Source organism: Ochotona princeps, chromosome 12 (genome assembly GCF_030435755.1).
Source record: "Ochotona princeps isolate mOchPri1 chromosome 12, mOchPri1.hap1, whole genome shotgun sequence".
NCBI lineage: Eukaryota > Metazoa > Chordata > Mammalia > Lagomorpha > Ochotonidae > Ochotona > Ochotona princeps.
In genome coordinates, this window is record NC_080843.1 from 62554698 (window position 1) to 62581547 (window position 26850).

The 26850-nt window shown below is 53.7% G+C and overlaps 1 protein-coding gene across 2 annotated transcripts; it reads left to right on the forward strand.

Moving 5' to 3' along the window:
- The first annotated feature begins 7056 nt into the window (after nt 1-7056).
- Nucleotides 7057-21138, forward strand: URAD (ureidoimidazoline (2-oxo-4-hydroxy-4-carboxy-5-) decarboxylase). 2 transcript variants are annotated; one of them, XM_004577562.2, is made up of 2 exons: nt 7057-7246; nt 20534-21138. In XM_004577562.2, exons 1-2 carry the CDS (start codon nt 7072-7074, stop codon nt 20878-20880), a joined length of 522 nt encoding a protein of 173 aa, XP_004577619.2. In that variant the 5' UTR covers nt 7057-7071; the 3' UTR covers nt 20881-21138. The 2 variants fall into 2 exon arrangements, 1 of the variants encoding a protein (XP_004577619.2); XR_009246429.1 differs by lacking the exon at nt 7057-7246 and adding an exon at nt 19974-20329 and having other exon boundaries at nt 20534-20668.
- Nucleotides 21139-26850: the final 5712 nt, after the last annotated feature.

Genomic DNA, 26850 nt, shown 5'->3' on the forward strand with positions numbered 1-26850 from the left:
ATTTTTTCCCCTTATGGGTAATTAATTATTTCCTCAGATTCATGACTAAGCTGTCTTTTCTGTCCCCTTTGTCTTTTGCAGCTTGGTACCCCGACCCCACATCATCATTCAAGGACACTTGTCCTCATGTCCTGCCAGGCCACAAGCCTTTTCTCTGCTTTTGATAGCCTTCTGAGTGTAGTGACAGAGAAGGGCTTTGGGGAGTTTGCCAAGCCTGAAAATTGTTTTCCAGTTTTTCTTAGCATTGTCCCATGGGGCAGCATCATGGGTTGGCTGTGTCCCCAGGGGCCGGTGCTGTGGCACAGTGGATTCAACCTCTGCTTGTAATAGTGGCATTCTGTATCTGAGTGCTGGTTCGAGATCGGATTGTTCTACTTCTCATCCAGCTACCTGCCATTGCACCTGGGAAAGCAGCAGAAGATGGCTCAACTACTGGGGACCCTGCCAACCAACCAGGTGGGAAACCCGGATGGAGCTCCTGGTCTCCAACTTTGGCCTGGCCCAGCTTCAGCCTTGGAGGCCATTTGGAGAAATGAACCAGAAAATGAAAGATCTCTCTCTCCCTTCCCCTGCTACTCTGCCCTTCAAATAAATAAGATTTTTTAAAAAGTGCTATAACCGGGCCCGGCGGCGTGGCCTAGCGGCTAAATTCCTCGCCTTGAAAGCCCCGGGATCCCATATGGGCGCCGATTCTAATCCTGGCAGCTCCACTTCCCATCCAGCTCCCTGCTTGTGGCCTGGGAAAGCAGTCGAGGACTGCCCAATGCATTGGGACACTGCACCCGTGTGGGAGACCTGGAAGAGGTTCCAGGTTCCTGGCTTCGGACTGGCACAGCACCAGCCCGTTGCGGCTCACTTGGGGAGTGGATCATCGGACGGAAGATCTTCCTCTCTGTCTCTCCTGCTCTGTATATCTGACTTTGTAATAAAAATAAATCTTAAAAAAAAAAAAAAAGTGCTATAACCACACGCCTTCCCAGGCTCTTGAGGAGTCTGGCAACAGGGGGAGGTGTTGGTTCGCTCTCTCCCCTGGGACACACAGTGAAAGTACAAACATCTCTCCCAACTTTCCCCTCTCAATCGACTCTATCCCCAACTGTGTCTCTGTCATTTTATCACCCTTTAAATATACTTCACCAAAAAGAAAGTGTCCCCAAAGCTCATGCTTTAAACTTAATCACCTTTGAGAGGTAAGAGCTTGAGGCAATGGACTCTTGTGGTTACTGTGGGTTCCTCAGCATCCGATGGGGCTTTGTTAGGAAAGAGAGTTTGTGGGCCAGCTCGAGAGCACATCTGACTAATCCTCCACCTGCCCTGTTAGTGTCCCCTAAGGGCACTGGTTTGTGTCCGGGCTGCTCCCCTTTCAGTCCAGCTCCCTGCTTATGGCCTGCACCTGTGCGTGACTTCCAGAAGGAACTTCTGGCTCTGGCTTCGCATCAGCCCAACTCTGGCCATTGTGACCATTTGGGAAGTGAACCAGTGGATGGAAGAGCTTTCTCTCTCTGGTAATCTGCCTTTCCAATAAAAATAAGTACATCTCGGGCGGAAAAAAAAAAAAAAAAGACTGAGACAGACAACTAATTTAACTGCCCCAGCCTTGGTTGCTTTCCTGGAAAATGGGACCACAGAATTGCTGAAAGAACTGGATACTGAAATACACAACACCCATCTAAATGTAAAACATAAAAATGTAAGTCATTGAGTTGATATCTGCCATACATACACAAACTGATGTTACTGGATCATTGTCCTTCTGAGCTTTATTTGTTTGAAAGGCAGAGTGACACAGAAAGAGCTGGCTCACTCCCCAAATGGTCACAATAGCCAGAGCTGAGCCAGGCCTAAGCCGGAAGCCAGGAGTTTCTTCCCAGCATTCCAGGGAGGCAGGAAAAGGAGGACCCCGGTGCTTGGCACTCCCCAGGCGCGTCAGGAAGGAGCTGGGTCAGAAGCCGAGCAGCCAGGCCTGACTCTGGCATGCCCGTGTCACAAGCAGTGGCTTTAGCAGGTGTGCACCTCCAGGTCCCTCCTTCATGGTCTTAATCATTTGCATTAGACCAAGTCACCAGCAACTTTCCCCACTCTCTGCACTGTGTTCTGTACGTTGCAGCCAGATCCATCTCCCTGAAGTGCTGACGTGGGGCAGGTGTTTGGTCCAGGAGGTAAGCCATCCAGTACGATGCCCGTGTCTTGCCCTGGAGCACCTGTGTTTAATGCCTATCCACGGCTGCTGACTGCAGCTTCCTGCTAAGGCAGCTGTGATGACCCAAGTAACTGGGTTCCTGCAGTCTATAGGGAATTGTGAAGCGAGTTCTTGGCTCTGGCTTCATCCCAGCAGGGCCCCAACTGTTGTGGCCATGTGGGCCAATGAATCGGTACTCTCTTCAACGAACAAATCATCTTAATTAAAATAATATAAAATGTGACTCGTGTGTATCACTCTCAGTGTTGTTCAGGGGTTCCCCAAGCCAAAGTGTGCTGCAGTGTGTACACACACTGGGGGCACTTCTCCACGCCGCAGAGCTAGCCAGGGACCCCACTAACCGGGGAGGGCCGACACCCAGGCTCCAGGCTTCCTTCTCTTCCCCCTCCTTCTGCCCAGAATGGCCCTTCACACAGTGCACCTCGGCTATGCTAGCCCTTACTTTTGGCAGGAAGTGGTCCTGAAGACAATGGACGATGGCTGTGACTGATCCCAGGTTGGATGCTTTAACTCCTGTGTGTGCAGTTGAGGTTCAACCAACAGATATTCTCAATGGCTGCTTTTTCTACTCAAGTGAGGGCGTAAAGTTTGATGTTAAATATGTGAATGGCTGCACTCAGTGTTGTGGAACAGTGGGTTAAGCTGGAATTCTGGGAGGCTGGTTCGAGTCCCGGCTGGTCCACTGCTGATCCAGTTCCCTGATCATGCGCCTGGGAAAGCAGCAAAACACAGCCCAGGTGCTGGGGCCCTGGACACCCTTCAGGACTTGCATGGACTCCCTGGCTCCTGCCTTGATCCTGGCCTGCCCCTGGGCTGTGGCAGCCATTTGGGAAGTGAACTGACAGGTGGACAATCACTTTCCTTTTCTCCGTGGAACTCTGCCTTTCAAATAAATAAATGGTTTCTGAGCAATTTAAGCGGCCTCATGATTCTCCTGTATTAAGAAGTGATATTCCCTCTTTACCTGCCCCACTCAGATCCCCAGATGGTCCTCAGAACTGCGGTTGAAGTGGGTCCAGGAAAGGACATTTGGGGAAGTGGCTAAGTTACAGTGTGGGACTCCCACAGTCCGTATACGGGTGCCTGGGGTTCAAGTCCTGACCCCGCTTCCCACCATCTCCCAGCTAGCGTACATCCCGGGAGGCAGGAAGGATGGCTCACGTCCTAGAGTCCTGTCATCCTCGTGAGGCTGAATAACGCTGCAGTGTGTGTGTGTGTGTGTGTGTGTGTGTGTGTGTGTGGTCACTTACTTACCCACGAATACTTGAGTGTCCCATCTTTCAGCTGATGTGAACAATGCTGTTATGAGCACAGGTAGGCCAATATTTCCTCAAGAGATGGATTTCAGTCTATCAGAGCCACACCTGGGAAAATGGGATTGCACATGACTGTTCCAATTATTTTTGAGAGTGGAGAGAGAAAGGGGGAGATTCTCCATTTGCTGGTTCACGTCCCAATTTTTTTTTCTTTTTTTTTTTTTTGCAACGAAGGCTACTAAAGCCAGAGCCCGGGGACTGTATTCGGATCTCCCATATCGGTGGCAGAGACACATGTCGCTGAACCATCACCACTGCCTCCCAGGGTCGGCTTGATCCAGAGGTGGAATAAGCAGGCAGGAGTGGGCACCAAACCCAAGCCCTCCAGGTGGGGCACAGGCATTTAGCCAGCACCTTAACCACTTGGCCAAACACACACACACACACACACAAAATAAACAAATACATAATATATTCTGATATAGATAATCTCTATATATTATAGGATATATATAATACAAATGGCATATTTTTTAAAAGAATGGTTTATTTTTACATAAAAGTCATATTCACGGAGAGAGGGGAGTAGAGAAAGAGAGGGGTCTCCTATCCAATGGTTCACTCCCCAAATGACTGCAATGGCCAGAGCTAACCGATCTTAAGCCAGAAGCCAGGAGCTTCTTCCGGGTTTCCTATGTGGGTGCAGGGGCCCAAGGCCTTGCCATTATCCTCTGCCTTCCTAGGTCATCGACAGCAACCAGGACTCCAATTGCGTCCATATGGGAAGCCAGCACTGCAGGAGGAGGCTTAACCAACTCTGCCACAGTGCTGTCCCTGGTATTTCGTATTTTAAAGATCCTACTGGGGTGACGACGTGCTTCTTTGGCCATTGAGGATCAATTCACACTTTGTGGTAACAACACTGTGGTTCAGAGCATGTTAGTTCATTGCTTGTATGCTACACCTTCAAAAGATGCCAAAAGATGTTACATTTAACATGTAACAATCTCCGGGCAGTGACAGTATTTAACGCAGCCTTTGAGAGAAATTAAGTTACTATGACCTTACTTTTGCCCAGGATTTGGTTTTAGTTTGGGTCAAGTCGTGTCCCTGTGATCATTCATGTTCTACTTGTAAAATCACATTCTACAAGCCCCGATTTAAGTTTCCTGTTTAGCTGAGCAGCTCCCACCACCAGGCCTATGAGGCACTCGTGCCAGTAGATGGCGCCCTAGTACTGTGCCTTTTAAGTTCATCCTGGCAGCCAGATCTGGGTTTGTTGCCACACCCTTGCCCTCCTCAAAGCCAGAACACTTCTTACAGGTTTATTTATTTGGAAGGCAGAGTGTGCAAAAAAGGCCGAGAGAGACAGAATATCTTTCATTCACTGGTTCACCTGGGCTTAGGTCAAAGCCGGGGACAGGAGCTCCATCCAGGTCACCTGGTGATTGGCAGCGACTCAAGCAATAGGACCTTCTTTTGCTGTTTCCCAGATGTCTCAGCAGGAAGCTGGACCAGAAGCAGGACTCTGAGTTGCCAGCTTGCCAAATGGCAGCTAACCCGTTTACAACACCGCACCTGCCCCCCTGTAATCAGGCAGAACGGTGGGCCGACGGAAAAGCAGCCCTTCAGCACGCCGCGTACCCACGACTTGCCACGCTGCCAGCACTAGCCGAGCAGCCTCCCGCACACTCTTGGGGAGGAGGACCCGGCTTTTCCCACCCTCTACCGTGCAGTGGAGCACCTGCCATGCTCGGAGAGGCTGGGACCTGCACTGGCTCCAAAATGAAACAGGATGAGCCATCTCTCCCAGGAGCGTGCGGGACGCTTGTGCTGGACTCCAGGCCAGCTCTTCTGGCAGTTCCGTCCCCCATCGCAGCCACAGGGGCCCCACCCTGGGCCTGTCTCCTCTTTCTCTCGCCTTGGATTTCTTGCAGGACTTCCTCAGTAACCTGTTTAGTTGCACGCTCCTCTAGGAACGCCATGCTCATTCTGACAGAATTAATATTTGCTCCTGTCTGCACCGCCGTCACCAACAGCAAACACAGAAAGGGTGGGAAGACCTAGCGCCTGAAAATGCACGCGTTTCCGGTGCAGAGCACAACGCAGGCAACACACTGTGCTGCCCTGCGGGGAGCTGCAGAAGTCGCTCTTTGTGCATGTGCACAGGGCTGTGGGACATGCAGAGGCCTTGGCAAATGCGTGCCTGGCACCCAGCCTCCCTCACACAGCTCTATCAGGAGCATACACTACCTAGCGCTGGCTGCCGCCGGGTGGCCACAGAGCTGCCTGGGAGCTGCAGCTGCGGGGGCTGCCCCCTGCCCCGCATCCGAAAGAGGATCAGACTGGGCAGGATCCAGGCTCAGCCTCCCCTGAGAGATGTCTGCTGACATTCTTGACATTCTTACCCGTGTCACGTTGAACCATGTAACTTGGGTACTGTATACATATACATTTTTTTTTTAATTGGGAAGGCAGATATACAGAGAGGAGAGACAAAGATCTTCCATCTGCTGGTTCACTCCCTAAGTGACCGCAACAGCCGGAGTTGAGCTGATCTAAAGCCAGGAGCTTCTTCTGGGTCTCCCACGTGGGTGCAGGGTCCCAAGGCTTTGGGCCGTCCTCAACTGCTTTCCCAGACCACGAGCAGGGAGCTGGATGGGATGTGGAGCAGTTGGAACATGAACCAGCACCCACATGGGATCCCAGTGTATGCAAGATGAGGATGTTAGCCACTAGGCTATGGTGCTGGGCCCAGGGACTGTATAAGTATAGACCCTTTCTCCGTCGCATCGGAAGAGAAAGCCAGTGATGCTATAACTCCTGGGTTTACTAGCCTTTCCTTTGGGCATTGCTTTTCCCCCAATAAACTTATCCTACTATTTATAGGTTGGCTTTGTAGTGTTTTCCATGTTGTTCACAGTACCTTGTACCTAAAGATAATGCTGAATCAAGTGGTGTGTGTGTGTGTGTGTGTGTGTGTGTGTGTCTGCGCAATCATCTCTTTATTTGTGTATCTCATGTGCAATGATGTGCCCTCTTGGTAAGGAAAAGTTCATCAACTTCTCTTTACGGGATGAGGTCTTGGTTTTGCCCAGATGGCTCAAGTGTGTCGCTAGGCAGATGCTGGTCTGTAGCATTAGGACAAAATCCACGCGCTGCGTGGAGTTAATGGGTAGCCTGTCTGAACTATCGGGGAAATCTGCTGTGGCATGACGATGACATGAAGATGTCAGGGGCTGGCACTGTGATGCAGCAACTTACACCTCTGCAGGCAACACCAGCATCCCATCTGAGCCCTGGTTTGAGTCCTGGCTGCTCTACTTCCGGCCCAACTCCCTGTTAAGGGTCTGGGAAATCAGTGGAAGATGTCTCAAGTGCTCGAGTCCCCTGTGGGGATGGTTGGGGCTGCACGGGGAGATCTCTGCACCCTGGACTGGAACCTAAGCCTGTGTTTGTTCATTACACAAGCGTGCTGGCTTCGTGTCTCCCACATGCTAGTTGCATAAAAGCTGGCTTGAGGATTCAACAAACCTAACTCGGCGTACAGAGCCAGCGTCAGTCACTTGCCAAAAGCGAGCCAGACACCACGCTGCCTCCGGTGGGACACCAGTCATGGACATGGAGACGGTCAACTCCATGGATTTTGGAGAATTCGTGGAGGTGTTTGGCAATGTCATTGAGCGGTGCCCTCTGGTGGCCGCCGCCGTCTGGTCCCAGCGCCCGTTCTCTGACCCAGCAGATCTAGAGCGGCATTTCTTCTCCTTCATCGACACCCTACCACAGTCAGGTACAGCTTGGCGAGCGGACCCCGGGGCCAAAGTCTGCCTCAGAAAAATGCTTCTGGCTCAGACCCTGTTTATGTTGCTGCTTGGAGTGGAAGGTTCCGTTAGCACCCTGGAGGTGCCCAGCCCTGGCAAGGGGTCAGGGCCAAGACTGCCTGTGGAGCAGGCACGTTGGCCATGGTAAATGTCCACTGTGAGAGCCGAGCAGTGAGCTCAGAGGGAGGAATGGGGTTAAAGGCCACACCAAGATCTGTGGAACAAAGGTCAGATCCAGCGTGCAGCCCCGAGCCACCCAGCGCTCCCGCCATCGCCCCTGTGCGGGCCACCCGGCAGGCAGCTGCCTATCAGCAGATCTCAGACGCCCAGGGCGAGGAGTGCATGGCTGCCATTTTCCCCAGGTGTGGCCAGTTGGGGCTGGACTGCACAGGTCAGCAAGTGCCTGGGGCAGGGCAGAGAGAGGCACTTGGGCTGGAAGAGAAGGACAGAGGCTGTGGGTTGCTTCCAGGAAAAGCAACTGGAAATGGCACAGGCCCTCCTGGGTGGGACAGGGAGCTGCAGGCCTGAGATGACCCGGGGGACTCGGAAGGACACACCCGGCTCTGGGCCGCAGCAAGGCCGGCCAAGGGTCAGCAGTCCAGACCTTTCCCTCCAGGGGAGCCTGAGATGGCCTAACAGGGACACCGGGTGTGTTCTACCCTCTTGTTGGGGCTCCTGGCAGCACCTGCTGGTGACTGCTCAAGGAGAACCACCTGCAAGACTTGAGGTGGATGCACAGGCATCTCCAAAACAGGGTCCATCTTTAGCTTGTCTGACGTCAGGCTAGAGGAGAGCGAAGGGTGACATCATAGCCGCTGCAGCCAATGGAAAGGCTCAGGCATCACAGGTGGATTCCAGTGTCCCACTCAGAGTGCCTGGGTTTACGTCCTGTTTCTGATCCCAGCTTCCTCTTGCTGTACTCCCTGGGGGACAGCAGGTACATGGTCCCTGTCTTCCATAGCAGTGACCTGGCCTAAACTCCTGTGCACCTGGGCTGATGTGGAGGTGCGAGCCTGCAGACAGGAATTCTCTGTCTCTGTTTCTGTCTCTTTCTCTCTCTCTCTTTCTCCCACTGCTTCTTCCCAAGTTAGGAAAGAGCAGGCCAGATCCAGCCTGAAAAGCAAAAATGGCTCCACCTGCTCAGCTCCAAGTCTGTAGGGCAAGTTGGAAGGGGCCAAGTTGGGGTGGGGGTGGGGGGCAGCTTCTAACAGGAAGACTGAGGCTGGCAGAGGGAACCTACAGAGCGACCTGGGGAAATGGATGCTGCAGAGATATGAGAGCTGCTTTCTACCAGGAAAGAAACTGCAGGTCATGGGAGGAGAATTCCGGGATGTGTCTTCATACCCTCAGGCTCTGTGGGGTGCACAGGGGTGATGGAGCAAGCCGGGCCTGCGTCCTTCCTTGGCTGGCTCCTTGCAGTCTCCTATGGTATGCCTAGGCCTCTCATAATGAAACCGGCATTTCTCTATCTTCCGTTGGATCAGAGGTTCACGGTGACGGGTAGAGCCAGTCCTGGCAGGGGAGGGGCCATGGCAGGGTCCTCCCCCACCCTCTCTGGAGGGCAGGTGCCCCTCTGCGCTCAAGCCAGTGTCCGCATCAGGGGCGGGGGGGTGTCCAGTAAAAAGCATGCTGGGGCTTCAACAAGGTTTGCTGAATGAATGGGTGAGTGAATGGAACTGTTCCCCAGGGGATCCTGGACAATGATAGACCCTGGTGACATTGCTGGCCCCACTGTTTCATCTGTGTGACTGGCGGGGGGAATAAGAGAGCAGGAAGCAGGGCCAGCTGAATGGTCCTGCACAAGACACGGACCATTGAGGTGGGAGGAAGGGATGTTCCTGCCGGAAGAGCTGGGCCCAGGCTCACCTGAGAGGCAGCTGGGAGTGGGGCCTCAGTGCTGTCTGGGTGGGTATCCTGTGTCAGACAGTGTCATGGCATTAGAATGGGTGATGTCAGGCCTGTGCGGTAGGCTAGTGGCTAAATCCTTGCCTTGCATGTGCCAAGGCCCCATGTGGGGGCTGGTTTGTGTCCCAGCTGCTCCACTTCCCATCCAGCTCCCTGCTTGTGCCCAGGGAGAGCAGTCGAGGACGGCCCAATGCCTTGGGACCCTGCACCCCCGTGGGAGACCTGGAGGAAGCTGCTGGTTTTGGATTGGCTCAGCTCCGGTCGTTGCAGCCACTGGAGCAGTAAATGCTTGGGGAGTAAACCAGTAGATGGAAGATCTTACTCTCTGTCTCTCCTTCTTTCTGTAAAAAAACAAAAAAACAGGAAAACTTCCTTTCCAATAAAAAAATATTTTTTAATTGTATAAATTTTATTTTTGAAAATTTTACACATTTGATTAGGATGCGAAGGGCAAGAGGAAAGTGTGAGACGATTGCTTCCACATTCTCTTCTTTCCTTCCTGTATTTGGGGTGAGGGGAGAGACACGGGGAGAAGCCCCACCCACCCTCCCAACCATCTCAGGGTTTCTGACGTGGTACATGCTCCAAGGGTCCTGCTCAAGGGGTTTTGCTAGTTCAATAGTTCTATTTTGCTGCCAGTCTTGCCACTCTAATTATGATGAAATCTCTCCAGGCTCCACTGGCTGACATAGTCCCCCTTAGCGTCTCCGTTTGCCCAGGTATTCACTACCAACACTTGGCTGGGGTAGTTGATCAACTTGTTCTGTCCTCCGTCCTCTGCCATGGTACCAGGTGTCCTCTGCAGACTCCAATGTACTGCCGTATCCTCCATGTGCATCTGGACATGCTGTCCACTGCTCTGTCTAAACCTTGGAGGATGCCCAGCTCTGACACATGCGCTCCACAGTCAGATCTCGGAACCTGTAATTACCTCCATGGTTGGAGTTCTGAGTCCAGTGGTTCAGTTAGGGGGATTCCCAAAGAAACTTCATCTGAGGTGATCCCTGAATCTTGTGTGTGCATACCAATACAGGGTTCAGCAGTCTGTCGCCCAAATTGGCCTTCATGCACACTGTTAGTTGCAATTACTGGGTCACTTGTCTCCAGCCCTGTCTTCTATGCAAGCTGATGGGTGTTGCAGTCCAGCCTGATCCTGCCCACTGCACATTTGGCCCCACACAAAGCAGTGGGAACTGCAGCCTAGTTGGAGCGACCCACAAATAACACTCACCAGGCCAACCCCCTGCCCTGGTTCCCATGTTGCCAGTATGTACAGCAGACTAATTCTGTCTGCCCCACACACCATTCAGCTTTTATATATGTCAATGGGCATTGAAACCTAGTTCAATCCAACCATCTCCACGATCCAGCCCACACATGTGCTCATGGGTGCCACTCTCTGTGTAGCCATACCTGTCCCAGTCAGAGTGGCAACCCCAGAGGGAGGAGCCCACTGTTTCCCTAATGAGCCCACTCCCACTCCTGGATCTTGCATTCTCTAGGTAGTATTGTAATATTGTAGTTTAGCTCGACAGAATTTTCCCCTACCCACCCCCCCGCCAGCATCTTTTAGCTGATGCCGTGACAAACCAACCCTCAGCCTCTCTGGGTTATGCATGCACCAGTAGGAACAGTTTGCCCAGATTGTCTTTCCCCGATCCAGCTCACATGCAGGCCAACAGGTGTTGTAGCCCTGCCTGGCCTGGTTTGCTCCCAATCCCAGCTCTCATGTTCACCAGAGAGAATAGTGGCCCAGCAAGGGAGCTCCCTGCAGCTCCCCTCCTACCGGGTTCGCCCACTCTCCCCAGGTCTCACATGTGCTGGTTGGGCACTGCGGCCCAGTCTGGCATGGCCCCCCTCACCTCAGCATTTGCCCATAGGTGCTGTAGTCTGGCCCAACCCGGCCCAACCCCAGTTCCAGCTCACATTGGTGTGGGCTACAGCCAGCCCCAGTCCTGGCCCTGATGTGAGCTGGCTGGTATTATGGCCACACCTGGCATGACCCACACACCAGTCTGGCTCTCAGATTTGCCAGCAGGTGACATGAACTGGCCCAGCCTCACTTGCCCCAGACCTGAGCCAAATGTAAGCCCATGGGTACTGTAACCTGGACTGGTCTAGGCTGCTCCCTTTCTTGGTTCTTGCGCTCACCTGTAAAGACTGTGTCCTGACAGAGGAGTTGTCAAGCTCCTGCATCAGAACCTCTTCCAATGCCAGATCCCAATGCACACACCAGTGGATCCATGGGCCAGCCCTACTTAGTTCACCTCCTGTCCTAGCAGGACAGTGGCCTTTCCTGACTGGCCTTCACCCATAATGGTTCTTACTGTTGAGTGCTACCACCCAGCCAAGCCTGGTCCACACTCAGACACAGCTCACACAGCTCACACATGGCTCAGCAGGGGCAGAGAGCTAACCCAGCCCATCCTACATCCCTTCTGGTTCTCACGAGCTCCAATGGGTGCTAGAGTCTAGCCCAGTCTTGCATGCTCCAGACCCATTCCACACCCATGTCAAGGGAGACTGCATCTATGTCTAGACCAGACTGCAGCCCCTACTCTGGCCCCCGCGCTCACCAGTGGGACCCACAACTCAGCCAGGGCATCCCCTAGCTCTCCAACCAGGCCTGATCCCAGGCACAGATCTGGCATGAGTCAGTGATTACTCTGACCCAGCTTGGCATAGTCCCTCCCCTGCAGCCTGGCCAGTCCCAGCTGGCCCCTAGTCCCAACTCCTGCTGATGGGTGCTTCAGCCTGGCGCTACTCCGTCTGCTCTCATCCCTGACTCGTGCAAGCCAGTAGGAATGGCAGCCTAGCCTGGCTTGACCTGTACTCTATCCTGGATTCTGCATTTGCCAGTGGGCTAAGGTTTGCTCAGCCCTGCCCAGTCCGCCCGCTTCCAAAACCGACTCACACATTTGCCAACAGATGGAGCTCCCCTGCCCAGCCTGCCCAACACCCAGGCCTGGACCATGTGCTCAGCAGCGGGAGCTTTGAACCACAGGGGAGTTTTCTCAGGTTCTCTTACTCGGGCCATTCCTAGACCCAGATGCCAACGGGTGCTTGGTCCTTACCTGACATGGCCTGGCCCATCTGTCCTGGCCTTTGCATGAGGTGGTGCAGCCTGGCCCAGCCCACCCCACATCCTGTTTTAGGGTACTCATGCAGGTTCTGCAACCTGGACCTACCCTGCTTATTCCAAGCCCCAGTACCTGTGAGCATCTGTGAGTTCCATGGTCATGCCTAACTCAGCCCATCACCATCCCAACCCTCAAGCTAACCAGCAGGACTTGTAGTTCCATAGGGTTGGACCCACATATCCCCCATAGATCCATGCATGGACCTGGTTCTCTTGTGTGCTGGTTGGTGTCATGGCCCAGCCTTATGTGACCCATCCCCTGATCCAACACTCACTGTCAGGTACTTGGATCTAGCCCTGCCAGACAGGCCCCAAGCCATAGCTTGAACTTGTGCTGGCATGTGGTGGTCAGCCATGTTCCATGCTAACAAGCCCAACCCAGGACTACTATGTGAGTTGGTGCATCAGTCTGACCCATAAAGATCTTCAGGTCTCTCCCCTCCAAACCACCAGGTCTCAGTCCCCTCACTTACCTGCAAGTACAGTGGCGCTGTCATTGGGTGTCCCTCAGGATCCATTCCTCACCTACAAGTACAGTGGCCTTATCCATGGATGTCCCTAGGTAGTAATTCCATACTCCCAAGACCCCTGAGCTCAGCACTGGTTGGTACTCTGACCGTTCACAAGCCATGACCCTCCTGGGGATGGAGGAAATTCTTGGACCCTGGATTTGGACAAGCCCAAGACCCTCCCTCCACCTAGCAGCAATGCATGGGGAACTAGGATTCCCAGCAGGAGACCTGGGCTGGCACGGATACTCCCAGCCACAGCCACAACTATGTGGCTGGGGGATCCAGACACCCATACCGCTGCTCAGACTTATCTAGACTCTGCTCCATAAATAAATCTTCAAAAAAAAAAATGATGGGCAGTGTTAGCAATAGTGACACAAATATGGCACAGAATGGGACTGACTGAGATGTTAGTTGTGTTTTCCAGGGATGTTTGCCACTTTGCATTTATTAATGCAATCGAGTCCTTCTGATGACACCTTACATAAGTGTTCTTTTTCTTCTTAGTTCCCCATCTGACAGATGAGGAAACTGAGGCACAAGAGTCAGTAACCTGAGTGAGCACACACAGCAGGAAGGTAGCCCAGCTGGAATTCTGCTAACCCCTAGAGTCAAACCCAGTAGCTTTTCTTTCTTTCTTTTTTTTTTTTTTTTTTTCAAAGTCGTGCTCCTGGGAATCAAGTTAACAAGTTCTGAAGGCTTTTCAGAGAACCAGAAGCAAAGGTTAGAGACAGGTCCTAGGGTTTTCAACTCTTTGCTACTTTTTTCAAATAACATTAATATTAGATGTAACGGACCAAATTTTACACCTTTAAAGCAATTAGCCAAAAGGGGCTGTCTTACGGTATAGCATCCATAGTTAATAACAATCTAGTGGATACTAGACTAGAGCTAAGTAGAATTTTAAATGTTCTTAGCACCAAAAAAAGATTGACATGTGAGGTGATGTCTATGATAAAATGTGATTTCACTATTTCGTTATGTGTACATACATTTACCTATATGTCAAAACATCAAGTTATGCATCGTAATATACATTATCTTATTAGCCAATAAAATCAAATATAATCGAGTCTTTGGCTTCAGAAACTGAAAGGGGTCTCAGGGAGAGGCGCTAGTTGGGGTGCTTGCTCTTGCCCAGGATTGGCCTCAGGTGACAAGGCGAAGTCCAAGATCCCCGTGCCAGCAGCATAAACCAAGAACGAATCCATTTAGGTTTTGTTATAATGATGCTTGGCCGGTAGATGGCAGTCCAGGATTGCTGTTGGGCCCACCGCTCACCCGCAAGGCGCTCTCTAGCCAATCAGCTCCCAGAGATCAAAGAGGGACCGGTTTCTGGACAAGAGGAACGGCAGTAAGAGAAGTAAAAAGACACACACACACGCACACACACACAGGCACACACGTGCGCTGTCTCACACACGCACACACACAGGCACACACACACGCTCACACACACGCACACATGTGCGCGCTCACAAACAGGCACACACACACACACATCCCTTGAGCAGTTCAGGACTGATTTAAACTCGTTACATTGAACGTCAGGCGCTATTAAATGTTCACTGGAATATGTTATATGCAACTTTGTGACATCACAATAGCAGTCACACCGTACTTTCTTATTCAACAGTCACTAGAGGAAGTATTTATTGAGCTTGAAAGACTTGAAAGCTAATAATTCGCATTAATATGTATTTTTAAGATTAAGCCATTAAAATGTGCTTGTCGGTTCCTCCCCTTCCAACTGTGTAGCTCTGTCCTGGGGACACCAGCTGGTGGCTGAACCCCCACTGGGCTCCGGCCACGGCTGGGGCGGCACCTGGGTACCGAGACCTGAGCAGTGAAGCGGGCAGCTTCTGCCTTCAAGGGACCCCCCATGTGGCCTCAGGGTCAAGTCTAGGCGGCTCCACTTCCCACCCAGCTCCCTGCTCATGACCGTGGAAAGCAGAAGAGGACAGCCCATGTGCTTTGGACCCTGAACCCGTGTGGGAGACCCAGCAGGAGCTCCTGGCTCCCAGCTTCGGACAGGCCCAGCCTTGCTTCTCGCCTCCAACTGTGGAGTGAACCAGAAGATGGGAGATTCTCTCTCTCTCTCTGTCTCTGTATATACCTACTCCCATTACCCTGCCTTTTAAACAAATAAGATCCTAAAAACAAAACAAAAACATAAACACCTTACTTTTTTTTCCAAAAAAAAAAAAAAAAAAAAAAAAGGCCACAAGGAAATACAATGATTTTGAATTCTAGGAATTATTTGAAAATGTATACACAATATTGCAGAAAATAGTAACAAAATATGTCTTCTGAAAAAGGCATTTATTTGAGTCCAGCGCTATAGCCTAGTGGCTAAAGTCCTTGCCTTGCATATGCTGAGATCCCATATGGGCAGTTCATGTTCCAACTGCTCCACTTCCCATCCAGCTCCCTGCTTGTAGCCTGGGAAAGCAGTAGAGGATGGCCCAAAGCTTTGGGACCCTGCGCCTACATGGGAGACCTAGAAGAAGCTCCAGGCTCCTGGCTTCCAATCAGCTCAGCAGTGGCTGTTGCTGCCACTTGGGGAGTGAATCAGGGCATTGAAGATCTTTCTCTTTGTCTCTCCTTCTCTCTGTAAATCTGACTTTACAATAAAAATAAATGAATCTTTTTAAAGTGCACTTACTTATTTAAACGGAAGAGCTACAGAAACACAGAAAGGTCCTCTATTCACTCAGACGACTCAAGAACTGGGGCTAAGCCTAATCAAACTGCGAACCAGGAGCTTCATCTGGGTCTCCCCTGAGGGTGCATGGGCTCCAACAGCACCCCGCTTTCCCCGGACCATTAATGGGCAGTCCGATCAGAAGTGGAGCAACTGGTACATAGCTTGTACTCTTCTGGGATCCAGTACCGTAGGCAGTCGTTTTCCCACTGTGCCACAATGCTGGTTCCCAAGGAGGCATTTTATGGAATTAAAATTTGGAGCTGAAGGCGGTTGGGTGGGCAAATGTAAAGATACTGCTTGGAGGTCTGTATTCTGTGTTGGAGTGCCTGTGTACCGGCTTCACTTCCAAAGGCAGCTTCCTGCCACTGCACACCTGAGACACAGCGGGGATGCCACCAGTGCCTGGGCCTCTGCCACACCTGTGAGAGAGACCTCCATTGAATCCTGCACTCCTGGCTTTACCCAGTCCCAGCTGTTGTGAGCAGCTGAAGGGTGAATCAGCAGAGAGATAATCTCTCTCTCTCCTTTCAAATTAAGAAACAAAACAAAACAACAACAACAATAAAAAATAAACACGAGACATAGAAGATAAGAGAGCTGCTAAGACCCAGGATCTAAGGATCTACTCCAAGAGAATAGCCTAGAACAAATGTAACATGTTGGGGGAACACAATGACCAAAGTGGCTTGCAGGCAGGGTAGGCAGAGGGGTTGCTGCAAGCAGTGAGAGTGAGGGAGGTAGCGTGCACTATGCTGGGACAATGGATGGAACCAGTTCTCAGAGCAGGGTTTGTTTTCAGTGGGTTTGGTTGCAGAAACATCTCTGAAACAAAGGGGAATTAACCATAAGATGCAAGGCTTCAGTCCATGGGACTGGATGGTGTCATGGAGGGTGGGGTAGACTCAGAATTGAGAGGAGAGGATGTGGGGAGGGTGCTGGTGAAGTCGGAAGTGGCTGGGAGTCATCCCAGTGGAAATGCTGGGTGCTCAGAGAGGAATTCAGGGGCAAGCTAAGGAGAGGAGTTGGTGACAAAGAGAAACCCTTGCACGGGATGGAAAGGCTTGGTGCGCCACTTAGAGAAGGCCAGGGACTCCATATGAAGGACTGTGCTATTATAATGGTATGGGGAAAATCAGTCAGAGGGTGGCAATTAGGGTGGGGGGAATCCCAGACTCAACAGAATCGTATCATAAAATTCAAAATTAAGAATAATTTTTAAAAAGAACGCAAGGCAAGTGCCTCTCCACCCTGGAGTCCACGAGAAAGCGGTTCGAGTGTCTGCCAAAGCCAGTAATGAGAATGTCAACCAGGAGAGAGGGCCGATGTGTGGCCCAAGAGGGAACAGGGCATGGCTCGCCCAGGCAAGAAGCTGGCCATTGGTGATTTGGGAGAGTGCGGGTTGGCTGGCTGGCAGGTGGGGCCTAATGCTTCCTAGAGAGAGCCTGGGGAGGGGGAAGGGGCTGGGAGGGGCTGGGAGGCAATGAGGGAAGAGTGTTTATGATGAGTTCTTCTAATTCATATTTGCACGGGGATAAGGACGAGATGGGGTAGAGATATGGATGTTTGAAACTACAGAAGCAAAACTTTCAAGAAGCTAGCTTCAAATGGAACAGTTGATCTTCTGTAGAAGGGATCGTCTGTGGCCGTGTCTGTGGGTGCCAGGGGCACTGGCAGGCAGTTCTGGGCACCTGCTCCACAGAGGCCGCCACTGTGGTCCTGTTCACCTGTTCTCCTGTGGAAGCAGTGCCAGGGTGCCAAGTACATGGATTCTGTGCCTGTCCTGTGCTCCCAGCAAATAACTCCTGGCCACACCCACGTTCCTGGTGTGATGTGCCAAGCAAGACACAACACAGAGTCCCAGCAGCACTGCGTCATTCTGGTCCTCACTTGAGCATTTCAAGTTTGCAGACTGGAGCTCTTAGAAGGAACAGAGAGCAGCACCCAGCCCATAGTCTCCAGCCTCCTGCTGGGGTTCATGGCCACAGCTGGGAGAGGCTGGTTGCTCAGAAGAACCAAAATCTGACCTTCTTGGCCAAAAATGCCATTACCATAGCCCTGAGCCACTGTAACAGTGATTCCAGGATCCAGGTCCCCCTCCACCTCCCTCTCCCCTGCCTCCTCATCTCAGAGCATCCTTTCTTGTCGTGTGTGTGTGTGTGTGTGTGTGTGTGTGTGTGTGTGTGAAGTCCAGGTCTTCTTATTTTTTTTTCTCCAACCCCATGCTCCATCTCCTGTTTCCTCTTCTCCCCTGTGCTACCTGCAGGGCAGGCAAACACTAACCCTGGAGGGCTAAGTTTCTAAGGGGAGCTAAATGCTGCAAAGTGGGAAATGAGGTGGCAAGGGAAGGAATGGCCCGGGGAAGACCTGGCATGCATGGAGCTGCCATCGCCACCTCCCCCCCCACACACACACCCTGTGCTGGGCGCTTGGAGGTTTCCTGATGCTGGCAGGTGTAGGGATGGCAAGGACCCCATCATTCACCGCCCCCACCCCAAGCTTAGGCTGGTTCTTCAGAGAGGAAGAGGCAGGGGAAGAGGGAGCCCCTTGCCCCCAGGGGACAGAAGCCATTCTGAATGTGTAGCTGTGAGGGTGCAGTCAACCCACAGAGCTCACTTGCAGGACACGGTTGTGTGGGTGCAGAGGGGTTGGCTGGGCAGGGCTTGGTGTCTGTCCTAAGCCTGAGTTTCCCTTCAAGGAGGCCCAAGGAGTCTGAGGTGGTGAGCAGGTACAGACTGATGCTTCCAGGAGCCTGGCCAAGGGCTGGGCCCTTGCTCCAGGAAACAACTTGGGTCCACAGCAGCTGGACAGGGCTGGTAGCAGAGGGGTGTGTGTGCGCGCGCGTGCGCAGGCACGCGTGTGTGTGTGTGTGTGTGTGTGATGGATGGGAACACCCCTGCTGATTGTGCCTATGTGATGTTAGAGAGGACAGTTGGTGACAATGGCTTCCTTCTGAACACCCTTAATCTTGCATGGGACCATGGTGTCCTGCAAGGGTCCAGGACTCGGAGATGTAGTCAGCTGAGTAGCCTCAGGCGGGTCTTCTAGCTGTTTCTAATCTTGCACCATCAGAGGCGACCTCCAACTGTCCCTTCTCAGGACATCCATCCACTAGCTATGTCACCATCCGAAGCAGTCTCAAATATGAGGAAGGGGAGAGTTTTCTGTAAGCACAAGGAATTTAGTGTACCATAAAAAAGGGTGTTTTCAATGTTCCTCTTCCCAGCCAGCCGGTCCAACCGGAGACAGCCAAGTGCCTTGCTGCTGCAAGAAATGTGAGGCCTTCCTGGGCCGTGTCAGCCCAAGTCCTCCAGGCTAAGTGGTCTAATAAGTATCAGTTCTGGGTTTCGGATGAATGAGCTGTCTCCAAACTTCACCACTGCTTAGCAAGGTAGCTGTCAGGGCCCTCATGGTATGGAACCATGTTCTCTGCCTACCACTTTTTTTTAAGATTTTTTGTTGTTGTTGTTGCAAAGTGAGATATACAGAGGAGGAGAGACAGAGAGGAAGATCTTCCATCCTACAATTCACTCCCCAAGAGATCCCAACAGCTGGAGCTTGCTGATCCGAAGCCAGGAGCTAGGAGCTTCTTCCAGGTCTCCTTCGTGGGTGCCCCACATGTTCAAGACAAGGACTTTAGCTGCTAGGCCACTGTGGACCTGCCAGATCAATTTTCTTCTCAAAGATTTATCTGTTTTACAGAGAGAGAGGAAGAGGCAGAGAGATTTTCCATCCAGAAGCTCACTCCCCAAATGGCTGCAAGGGTCAAGGCTGAGCAGATGTGAAGCCAGGAGCCAGGAACTTCTTTCGGGTCTCCCATGCCAGTGCAGGGTCCTAAGGCTTTGAGCCACCCTCGACTGCTTCCCCAGGCCATAAGCCGGGAACCGGATGGGAAGTGAAGCAGCCAGGACATGAACTAGCACCCAAATGGGATGACAGTGTCACACGTGGAAGATTAGCTACTATGCCATCATTCTGATCCCCGTTGCAACTGATCCGAAATTTTGCCTGGAGCCTAGACGCTGCCTGTGTCTTTGGAGAGCTGATCTAGGTGATTGGCCAGCGGGCTTGGATCTGGGCACCGCCTGCATTAGGGCTCAACAGCTCAGGCCTCCCACCAAGGCTTGCCGGGGTCAGGGGTGGACTAGCAGAAGCTTTCATCCAGGAAAACGGTTCCTCTGCTCCTTGAGGCACTTGGGCCGGGGGAGGGGGCCCTGAGTCAGAGGAGGGAAAAAGCCCTCCTCCCTCCTCCCGGCAGGGTGGATGCTGGTACAGTGGATGGTGGGGGTGGCTAGTTTTCCTTGCAAAGAGAGACCCCAGCTTAACGCCAGGGATTGCGGGCTTCGGCTGGCCCTGGGTTCCTTGCCAGTAATCATCTGCAAGGCCCTGTGGCAGTGTGATCCCTAAGACCCAGCGCTCACACTTTAGGGTCACACAGTCCTGGGCATTTATTTGCCAAGTCCCTAGGACCCACCCCGCCCCTCTGCGCTCTCCTCTGGAGCAGAACGAAACACCATTCCAGGACTTTCGCAGGAAGTCTTCAAGCCCTTTGCGTCCGGCCCCTTCCGACATCAAAGCCCCCCTGAGAGCAAAGGACTTTGAGAAGATACGAAACGCGCGGGCTCCTTATCACGTCCCCGCTCCCTCCCGAGCAAGTCGTAAATTCCGAGCCTCGGCGGCCGCCCTCTCACCCCCCTCCGCTCTCCTACCCAAGAACACAAGCCGGTCATTTCCCGCTCCGCCCCCTCCCCTGGATGGGACCGAAGGTAGCGGGGACCCGGAGAGGCGCCAGGTCGGGGGCGCGAGGAAGAGGCTGCGCTGCCACGACACCGCCACCTGGGGATCGTTTGCGGCTCCAGCGGGGCGGGGTAGGGGGGCAGGCCCGGCCTGCGGGTCGGGTCCCCGGGGAGAGGGCAGCCCGCAGCGCCGGGCGCCATCCCCGGATCGCGGCTGGGTGACGCGCTCTCGAGGCGGCTCTGTCTGTGCTTCTCCACAGGCCAGGAGGGTGTTCTGCGCTGCCACCCGGATCTGGCGGGCCGCGAGCTGCAACGGGGGGCGCTCACTGCCGAGTCGCAGCGGGAGCAGAGCGGAGCGGGGCTGACAAGCTTGGGCGCGGCCGAGCGGCTTCGGCTGACCGAGCTCAACGCGCAGTACCGGGCGCGCTTCGGTTTCCCCTTCGTGCTAGCCGCGCGCCTGAGCGACCGGGCGGCCGTGCCACGCGAGCTGGCGCGCCGCCTGCTGTGCCCGCCCGAGCTGGAGCTGCGCACCGCCCTGGAAGAGGTGAAGAAGATCGGCCACCTGCGCCTCGCCGACCTCCTGGGTGCCGACCCTGCCAAGCTGTAGCTGTAGCGCTCGCACGCTCGCAGCCCCGGGGATCCTGGACGCACGCGATCGGTTGAACGCTAAGCCAGAGGCCGGAATGGGCGACCACCCACGCGCCCGGACCAAGTGAAGGATTGAGGCGGTCCCACGAGTAATGAACCCCCTTTGTCCATCCTCTCCCGTCCCCTGCACGTGCACGCTTGCCTAACTAGCCAGTGTCGTGTGCTCTGTCCCGATTCCTCCAGCTCACTGCTTCAATCCTTCCCTCCTGGTGCGGTGTGGCCTGCCCGCACCGCCAGCCTTTGTGGATCCAGCGCGCTCGGCCATCCCTGGCCGGCTCCCCAAGCGCAAAGCAAAACAGACGGGGAGAAAAGGAATCTTGTGTTCTTCAGCGGTCTGTTTGTTTTTTTTTTTCTCCCACCTCATTTGCAGCACCCGATACTTCCACGTGCACGGAAGCGGCTTCCTAGCTCTGGCGGCACAGCTGACAGCTGGCGAGCTGGGACAGCGAAGTACGCGGGCGCTGGGGCCGGGGGTGGGGGAACGGCGCTGACCCCCGCGCGCCCCGCGTTCACCCAGAGTCAGGGAGGTGCCCTGAGGAAGGAGCTACTACTGCGGAGGGATTCTTAGGCGGGAGGACACCGGGGTCCTGGCCAGAGGCGAAGGCCAGGCCGTTCCCTGGCTCACCCGAAGGGTCTATGTTTGGGGGGTTGGTTTAGCTGTCCCAAGGGAATCTACCCGTTATACAGGCCAGGACAACGCGTGGACCAATGCTGTGGGTGTGGACCCTGGGGTGAAGGTGGGGCCCTGTTGAAACGGAGGGAAATGGGTGCCTTAGAAATCTTGCCCGCACGCTGGGACTGATTCTTGGGCACCTCCTATAGACCGCACCCCACACACACACCGCATCGGTTTTGGTGTGGAGGGCCCCAACGGACACCACTCAGGCTTCCATCAGCAGAGGAAGGGCCTAGTGTCCAAGGCGGGCAGAGGTGGAAGGTCGGGCCTTCCCTCCCAGGGCCAGCAGCCTTGCCCGAGGTGGGAAGGCAGAGGAAAGCCCAGGCAGAGACCGATTTCCTAAGGAGCTGCGGAGCTGCTCCCTCGGTGCGGGTGGCTGGTGCCCGCCCTTCTCTAGAAGGAAAGCACTACGGATCCCACTTGGGGTCCCCAGAGCTGCAGGAAGGGGAAAGGCAGAAACCAGTGCCGGGGGCGGGGAGCAGGTGCTAGGATCGCAGGCTGCCACCAGGGTCCACAGAGCCAGACGCCGCCTCTGGGCGTTAGGAACTCCTAGGGTTGGAGTTTGGTGGCTCAGTTCCTAACCCCCTGGGACCCTGCGGTAAAGGTGGGTTCCTGAGGCCTGGGGCTGGGTGCCAGTGTCTCTCTAGCCAGTTAACTTGGGATACTGCAGTACCTGCTTTTCCACTGGGCCTAAAGACTCCTAATGTCACCCCATCCTCAGGGGCCCGCAAACACAGCAGTGCGGGCTCTTTTCAAGGGTGTTCCGCGAGAAACGCACAGAACACACACACACACACACACACACACACACACACACACCAGAGCAGATGAGCTCCAGACTTCGGGGACCGACCCAGGTTGTCCCGGGTTATACAACTGCAAGGCTTCAACAGCCCAGAGCATGTCCGGGGAATTGTTGGTTTCCTGCAGGAAGAGGTGGGTCTGGGTGCGGGCAGACGCTGGATCCACCGCTTTTGAAGCTGGTGTAGGGGGAAGGAGAGCTGGCTTCGGAAGGCGCTTGCTAAAGACCCCGAGTGGCAGCCACCTGGGCGAGTGTGAGAAGCGGGACGTGGGCGCACGGCTGGCAGGACTGACTCTAGCAGCAGCCGGGAGGCGGAGGCTTTTCCGCATCTGGACAGGTCACCTGCGACGGCCGAGGTCACTTGGGCCCTCTTCTCTGGCCAAGTCTTGGCTTAAACAGGGACGGGACCAGAACTTCTGCCGGCCTAGGTGTGGCAGGGCCGCGTCCTGCTCTCAGTCCTGGTGCGCAGGATGCGGGATACCAACCCCCGGCGGGCGGGGTGGAGGTGAGGCGAGCCGGCACAGCCACGGACTTGGATCCCAGAGCGCCCACCAGCCGGGAAGCAAAGAGTCTCCTGCAGATGCGCTTCCTGGGCCGTCTGGGGTCGCAGCAGCGGTTGGGGGTGTGTGCATGTGAACAATTAATTCCTTCCTTACGAATTCGTTTAAAAATAAACACAAACATACAAAGCACAGAAACAACTCTGGTGGCTTGAAGGGAAGGAGCTGAATCAAGTTCTGTTTGGGGACATTCCATTCTGGCCGGCGCTTTTGAAATGCCCAAACCTGAAGAACTGGGGACCGAATGGGCTTTCCTTTTAATTTCTTCAGAAAGGTAGGCTGCAGGGGTCCGTGTACCCAAAAGCTGTCCCCTGACTGGATAAGGAAGGCCAGTTTGGGGACCAGCTGCCTCCGTCCTTGGAGACCCTCACCATTCCACTTGGCTAACCCTGCAGACACCAGTTAGTGTGTGGATTCTGGCCACGACAAAGGAGAGAACCGCTGTTTTCAGAAACACTGGTGGTTGGAAACAAGTGTAGATGGGTGCCTTGGCTGTCGGGAGAAAAGGTTCTTGGAGGGGATGGGGCTTAGGGAAAATTCACCATTCAAAGAACAAAAGGGGAAAAGTTGCGACTATGTGCTCCTTTGCGGAACCGGGTTGTTCTCAAGCTGTTCCAAGGAGGAGCCCCGGGGCCAAGGAGTTCAGATTCCCTGAATCATGCTCCACAGTTTGGTGTTGGGTTTTTGTTTCCAAGGTTGCACAAGCAGCATCAGTAATAATTAACATCTGCACCAGGTGCTCTGTGACTTGCAAAGAATGTGCATATAACAGGGACTTGGAGAGCTTGCTGTGTGACCTTGGGAAATTTACCTAGCCTCTCTGGGCCTTTGTAAATGGCCTCTGAGATTCAGGTCTCTAGAAAGGCTGCTAGCCCACAGGTCCAGGCAGGTTTTGGACACCTGTTCTCACTAGGCACACCCAATGTAGCTGGGGAGGGGGGGTTTCCTAGGAACACATTTTCATTCGACTAAACAAAGGTTTTCAGACGCACATGACAATGGTGACCCAACAAGCGTAGCCTGAAGGTCCTCCACTCTGAAGCCTGCAGTGAAGTTCAGCTGGTCGGCCAGCTTCTTTCCTTGGCATGAAATCCCCACTGACCCCCAGGTTCCCCCCTCTCAGGAGTTTAAATCATTGTGTGTGTCCATCACTCCCCCTTAGAACTGTACTTCTTCCCACAACCCCACTCAGTATCCGCTGGCCCTAGTTTCAAAAGAAAGGAGGAAAACGGGGCTTCCATGCAGCTGTGGATCCGTTGAGCAAAGCCAGTGTTCTGTAGGTGAGCAAAGATTATCCCCTCAGGTTCTCTAACGTCCTTGTTTTGGCTGCGAGAATATGAGGTGCTTCAAAAGTTCCTGTAAGTGGAATTAAAGCTAGGCTTTACAAATAAAAAAAAAAAAAGGAAAGAAACCTGAAATCTGTATGTCCATTTTTTTCATAATATACATTTTTGTGAACTTTTGAATGATTGCTTGCATGCATGGATGTCACATTGTCTTGCACCAAACTAAACTGACCTTTCAATTCTGTCTCATAAAGTGTTTGAAATGTCCTCTTATACCTTGGACAGACAAAACACAAACAAACAAACAAACAAACAAAAGATGTTCTCTTTGGATCAAAAGATGTGCTTCCTCTCCTGCTGCAGCCAGGCTCCTGAGTGGCAAGCCTCTAGTCGCCCAGAGAAGGCTGGTCACCCAGTGTGCTCTGGGTGATGGAGGGTAATGTTTCTCTCTACTGGAGGGAGACCTTCCACTTCTGTGCCTGGATCCAGGGTAGCTGTGGCCCCTCCCGTGCTGCTAAGTGAACAGTTGGGTTCCATTGTGGCCTAATGAGGCTGGACAGGTGGTGGGCTCTCAGGGGGCATCGCAGAAGGGGCTATTGCCATCGATTTCCTTTGCAGAAATAGTGGTAAAGTGGACGGCTGGCAGAGAAGGTAGAATTGTTGGGGTCAAACCATCCATTAACGAGCCCCTTTTTTGTGTATGTGGACTGTGGATGGAGTGAGATGGCCACAGAGACTCCATAAACTGCCAAGGAAGGAGAGGTGGTGCTACAGCCCAGCAGCCTACACAGCTTAGCTTCATTCTCACTAGGCCTTAATTGTCCTGGGAGTTGGAGCAGTGCGAAAGGGCAGCAGTGGGGATCTGGGTATGTTTCTAAATCTGAGAGGCCTTAAGCAAGCTGGCTTCCATGGTCAGGTGGATCCAGATCACCTGCACTATCTGGGCAAGGCAGGGCAGCAGGCTCCCCAGTTTCCAGGAGCCACAAACATCAGGCCGAGCAGGGTCCCCCTCGCTGGAGCAAACAAGGCAGGGACCTTTGAGCTGGGAGGGAGCCTCGTCAATGATCTGTGGATTTAAGGAGTGTCTCATCTGCCTGGCAGGGCGGCCCCGCCCCTTCCGGCAGCCACCTTCTCCTCATGCCTCCCCTCCCCTTCCTCCCCGGTGACCCAGTCTTGGCCACTGTCCTTAGGGATCTGAAAGCCTGGACCCTCTCTGAGGAATGTGGACTGGCTTCTACACTGTTAGTAACAAAGAGGCATCCCCTGCTTGGCCTGGTCTTGGCTCTCTCTGCTGTCTTCCTGTTCCTGTATTTACCTGGATCTCTGTCTTGCTACCCTCTCCCGGCCTTCAGTCAGCTCTGGCCCTGGCTGCATAGGTTTGCAGCTGCAGCCCCAGCCTAACTCCAGCTTCCTCCAGGACAACTGGCTGTAGGCTTCTCTGGCCCAGGGTGGCATGTTGGTGACCCAGGCTGTAGAGGATGCAGTTATCTTCAGTGGCAATGAGCCACGAGATGGGCACCCTGTGTCCCCTTCCTGGGACCCCAAAGACAAAGATAGCTGTTAAATACCATGAGCCTAGGACTCAGACAATCCTACAAGGAACTCTGATGTTGGAGGCTCCTGCACCTGCCCAGGGCAATGGCCCTGTATTCCAGCGATGGAGAGGCTGTCTGCCCCTTTCCCACCAAACCACCATCTACTCCCCTCTAACTGCTACCCCAACCCTGCCCCTTGGGGCAGGGGACAATGCTGCATCCTCCTTGGCCAAGTGGACAATCCACATGATGGAGCTGGGCACTCCCATTCTGAGGAGCTTGTCCAATAGCATCTTTGATAATTGCTTCCTTCTCACCAAACAGCCCAGAGTTTGGGGCTGCAGGCAGGGCCATGCTGCCACAGCCAAGGCTCCCCTCTGCAAGGAGGGCGACAAATGGCTTGTCCCCACCACCTTGTCTCCACTCAAGCACCCCAAAAGGGGGCTTGGGCTTTCCCTAGGTGGGTGCCCTGCCTGGGACCCAGGCCCAGCTTGACCCACAGCAGTCCAGCCTACTCTCAAGGCACCCCCACCCCTCCAATGTTCGCAGGTCAGGGCCCTTTCTGGAGGGCAGAGCACAGAGACACAGCTGGAGAAGGGACAATTAGCCAGCGGCTGCCTGGGCCATAAAGGCAGGAAGTGGCCACCATGGGGTGGAGGGAATGGCTGTCCCTAATAAAGCGATTGTTTCCAAGAATGCCCGCATTCCGAAGACGTGGGCTGTAGCATCAGCCAGGGATTCCAGAGTTCCAGCCTGGAAGGGGAGGGGGTGGTCTCCAGAGATGGAAGGTGGGGGCTGTGGGAGGGGGGGGTCTCCTGTGTCTCCAGGAAGAGGAGGAAGATATTGGCTAGATCAAAAGTCCTCAATGCCCACCTCTTCAGTGCCCACATTCCTGCAGAATGCTCCCTGCCCCCCCCCCCCAGTGGTTTGGATTCTGTGATGGGATCAGCCATTTCTTCCTGGCTTTATTTTTAAGGAAACCGAAGGACTCCACTGTTCTTGTCAGGCTCTGGCACAACCCGGCACAGGATTAACTGCTGGGGGTTTGGGGGGGGAGCGGAGATCTTCCA

What these genes read in the sequence shown, in the direction of transcription:
- URAD (XM_004577562.2), top strand. Translation starts at nt 7,072, where the DNA reads ATGGACATGGAGACGGTCAACTCCATGGATTTTGGAGAATTCGTGGAG. An exon ending in CGACACCCTACCACAGTCAG is followed by an intron (nt 7,247 to 20,533) that starts GTACAGCTTGGC and finishes GCTTCTCCACAG; the next exon opens with GCCAGGAGGGTGTTCTGCGC.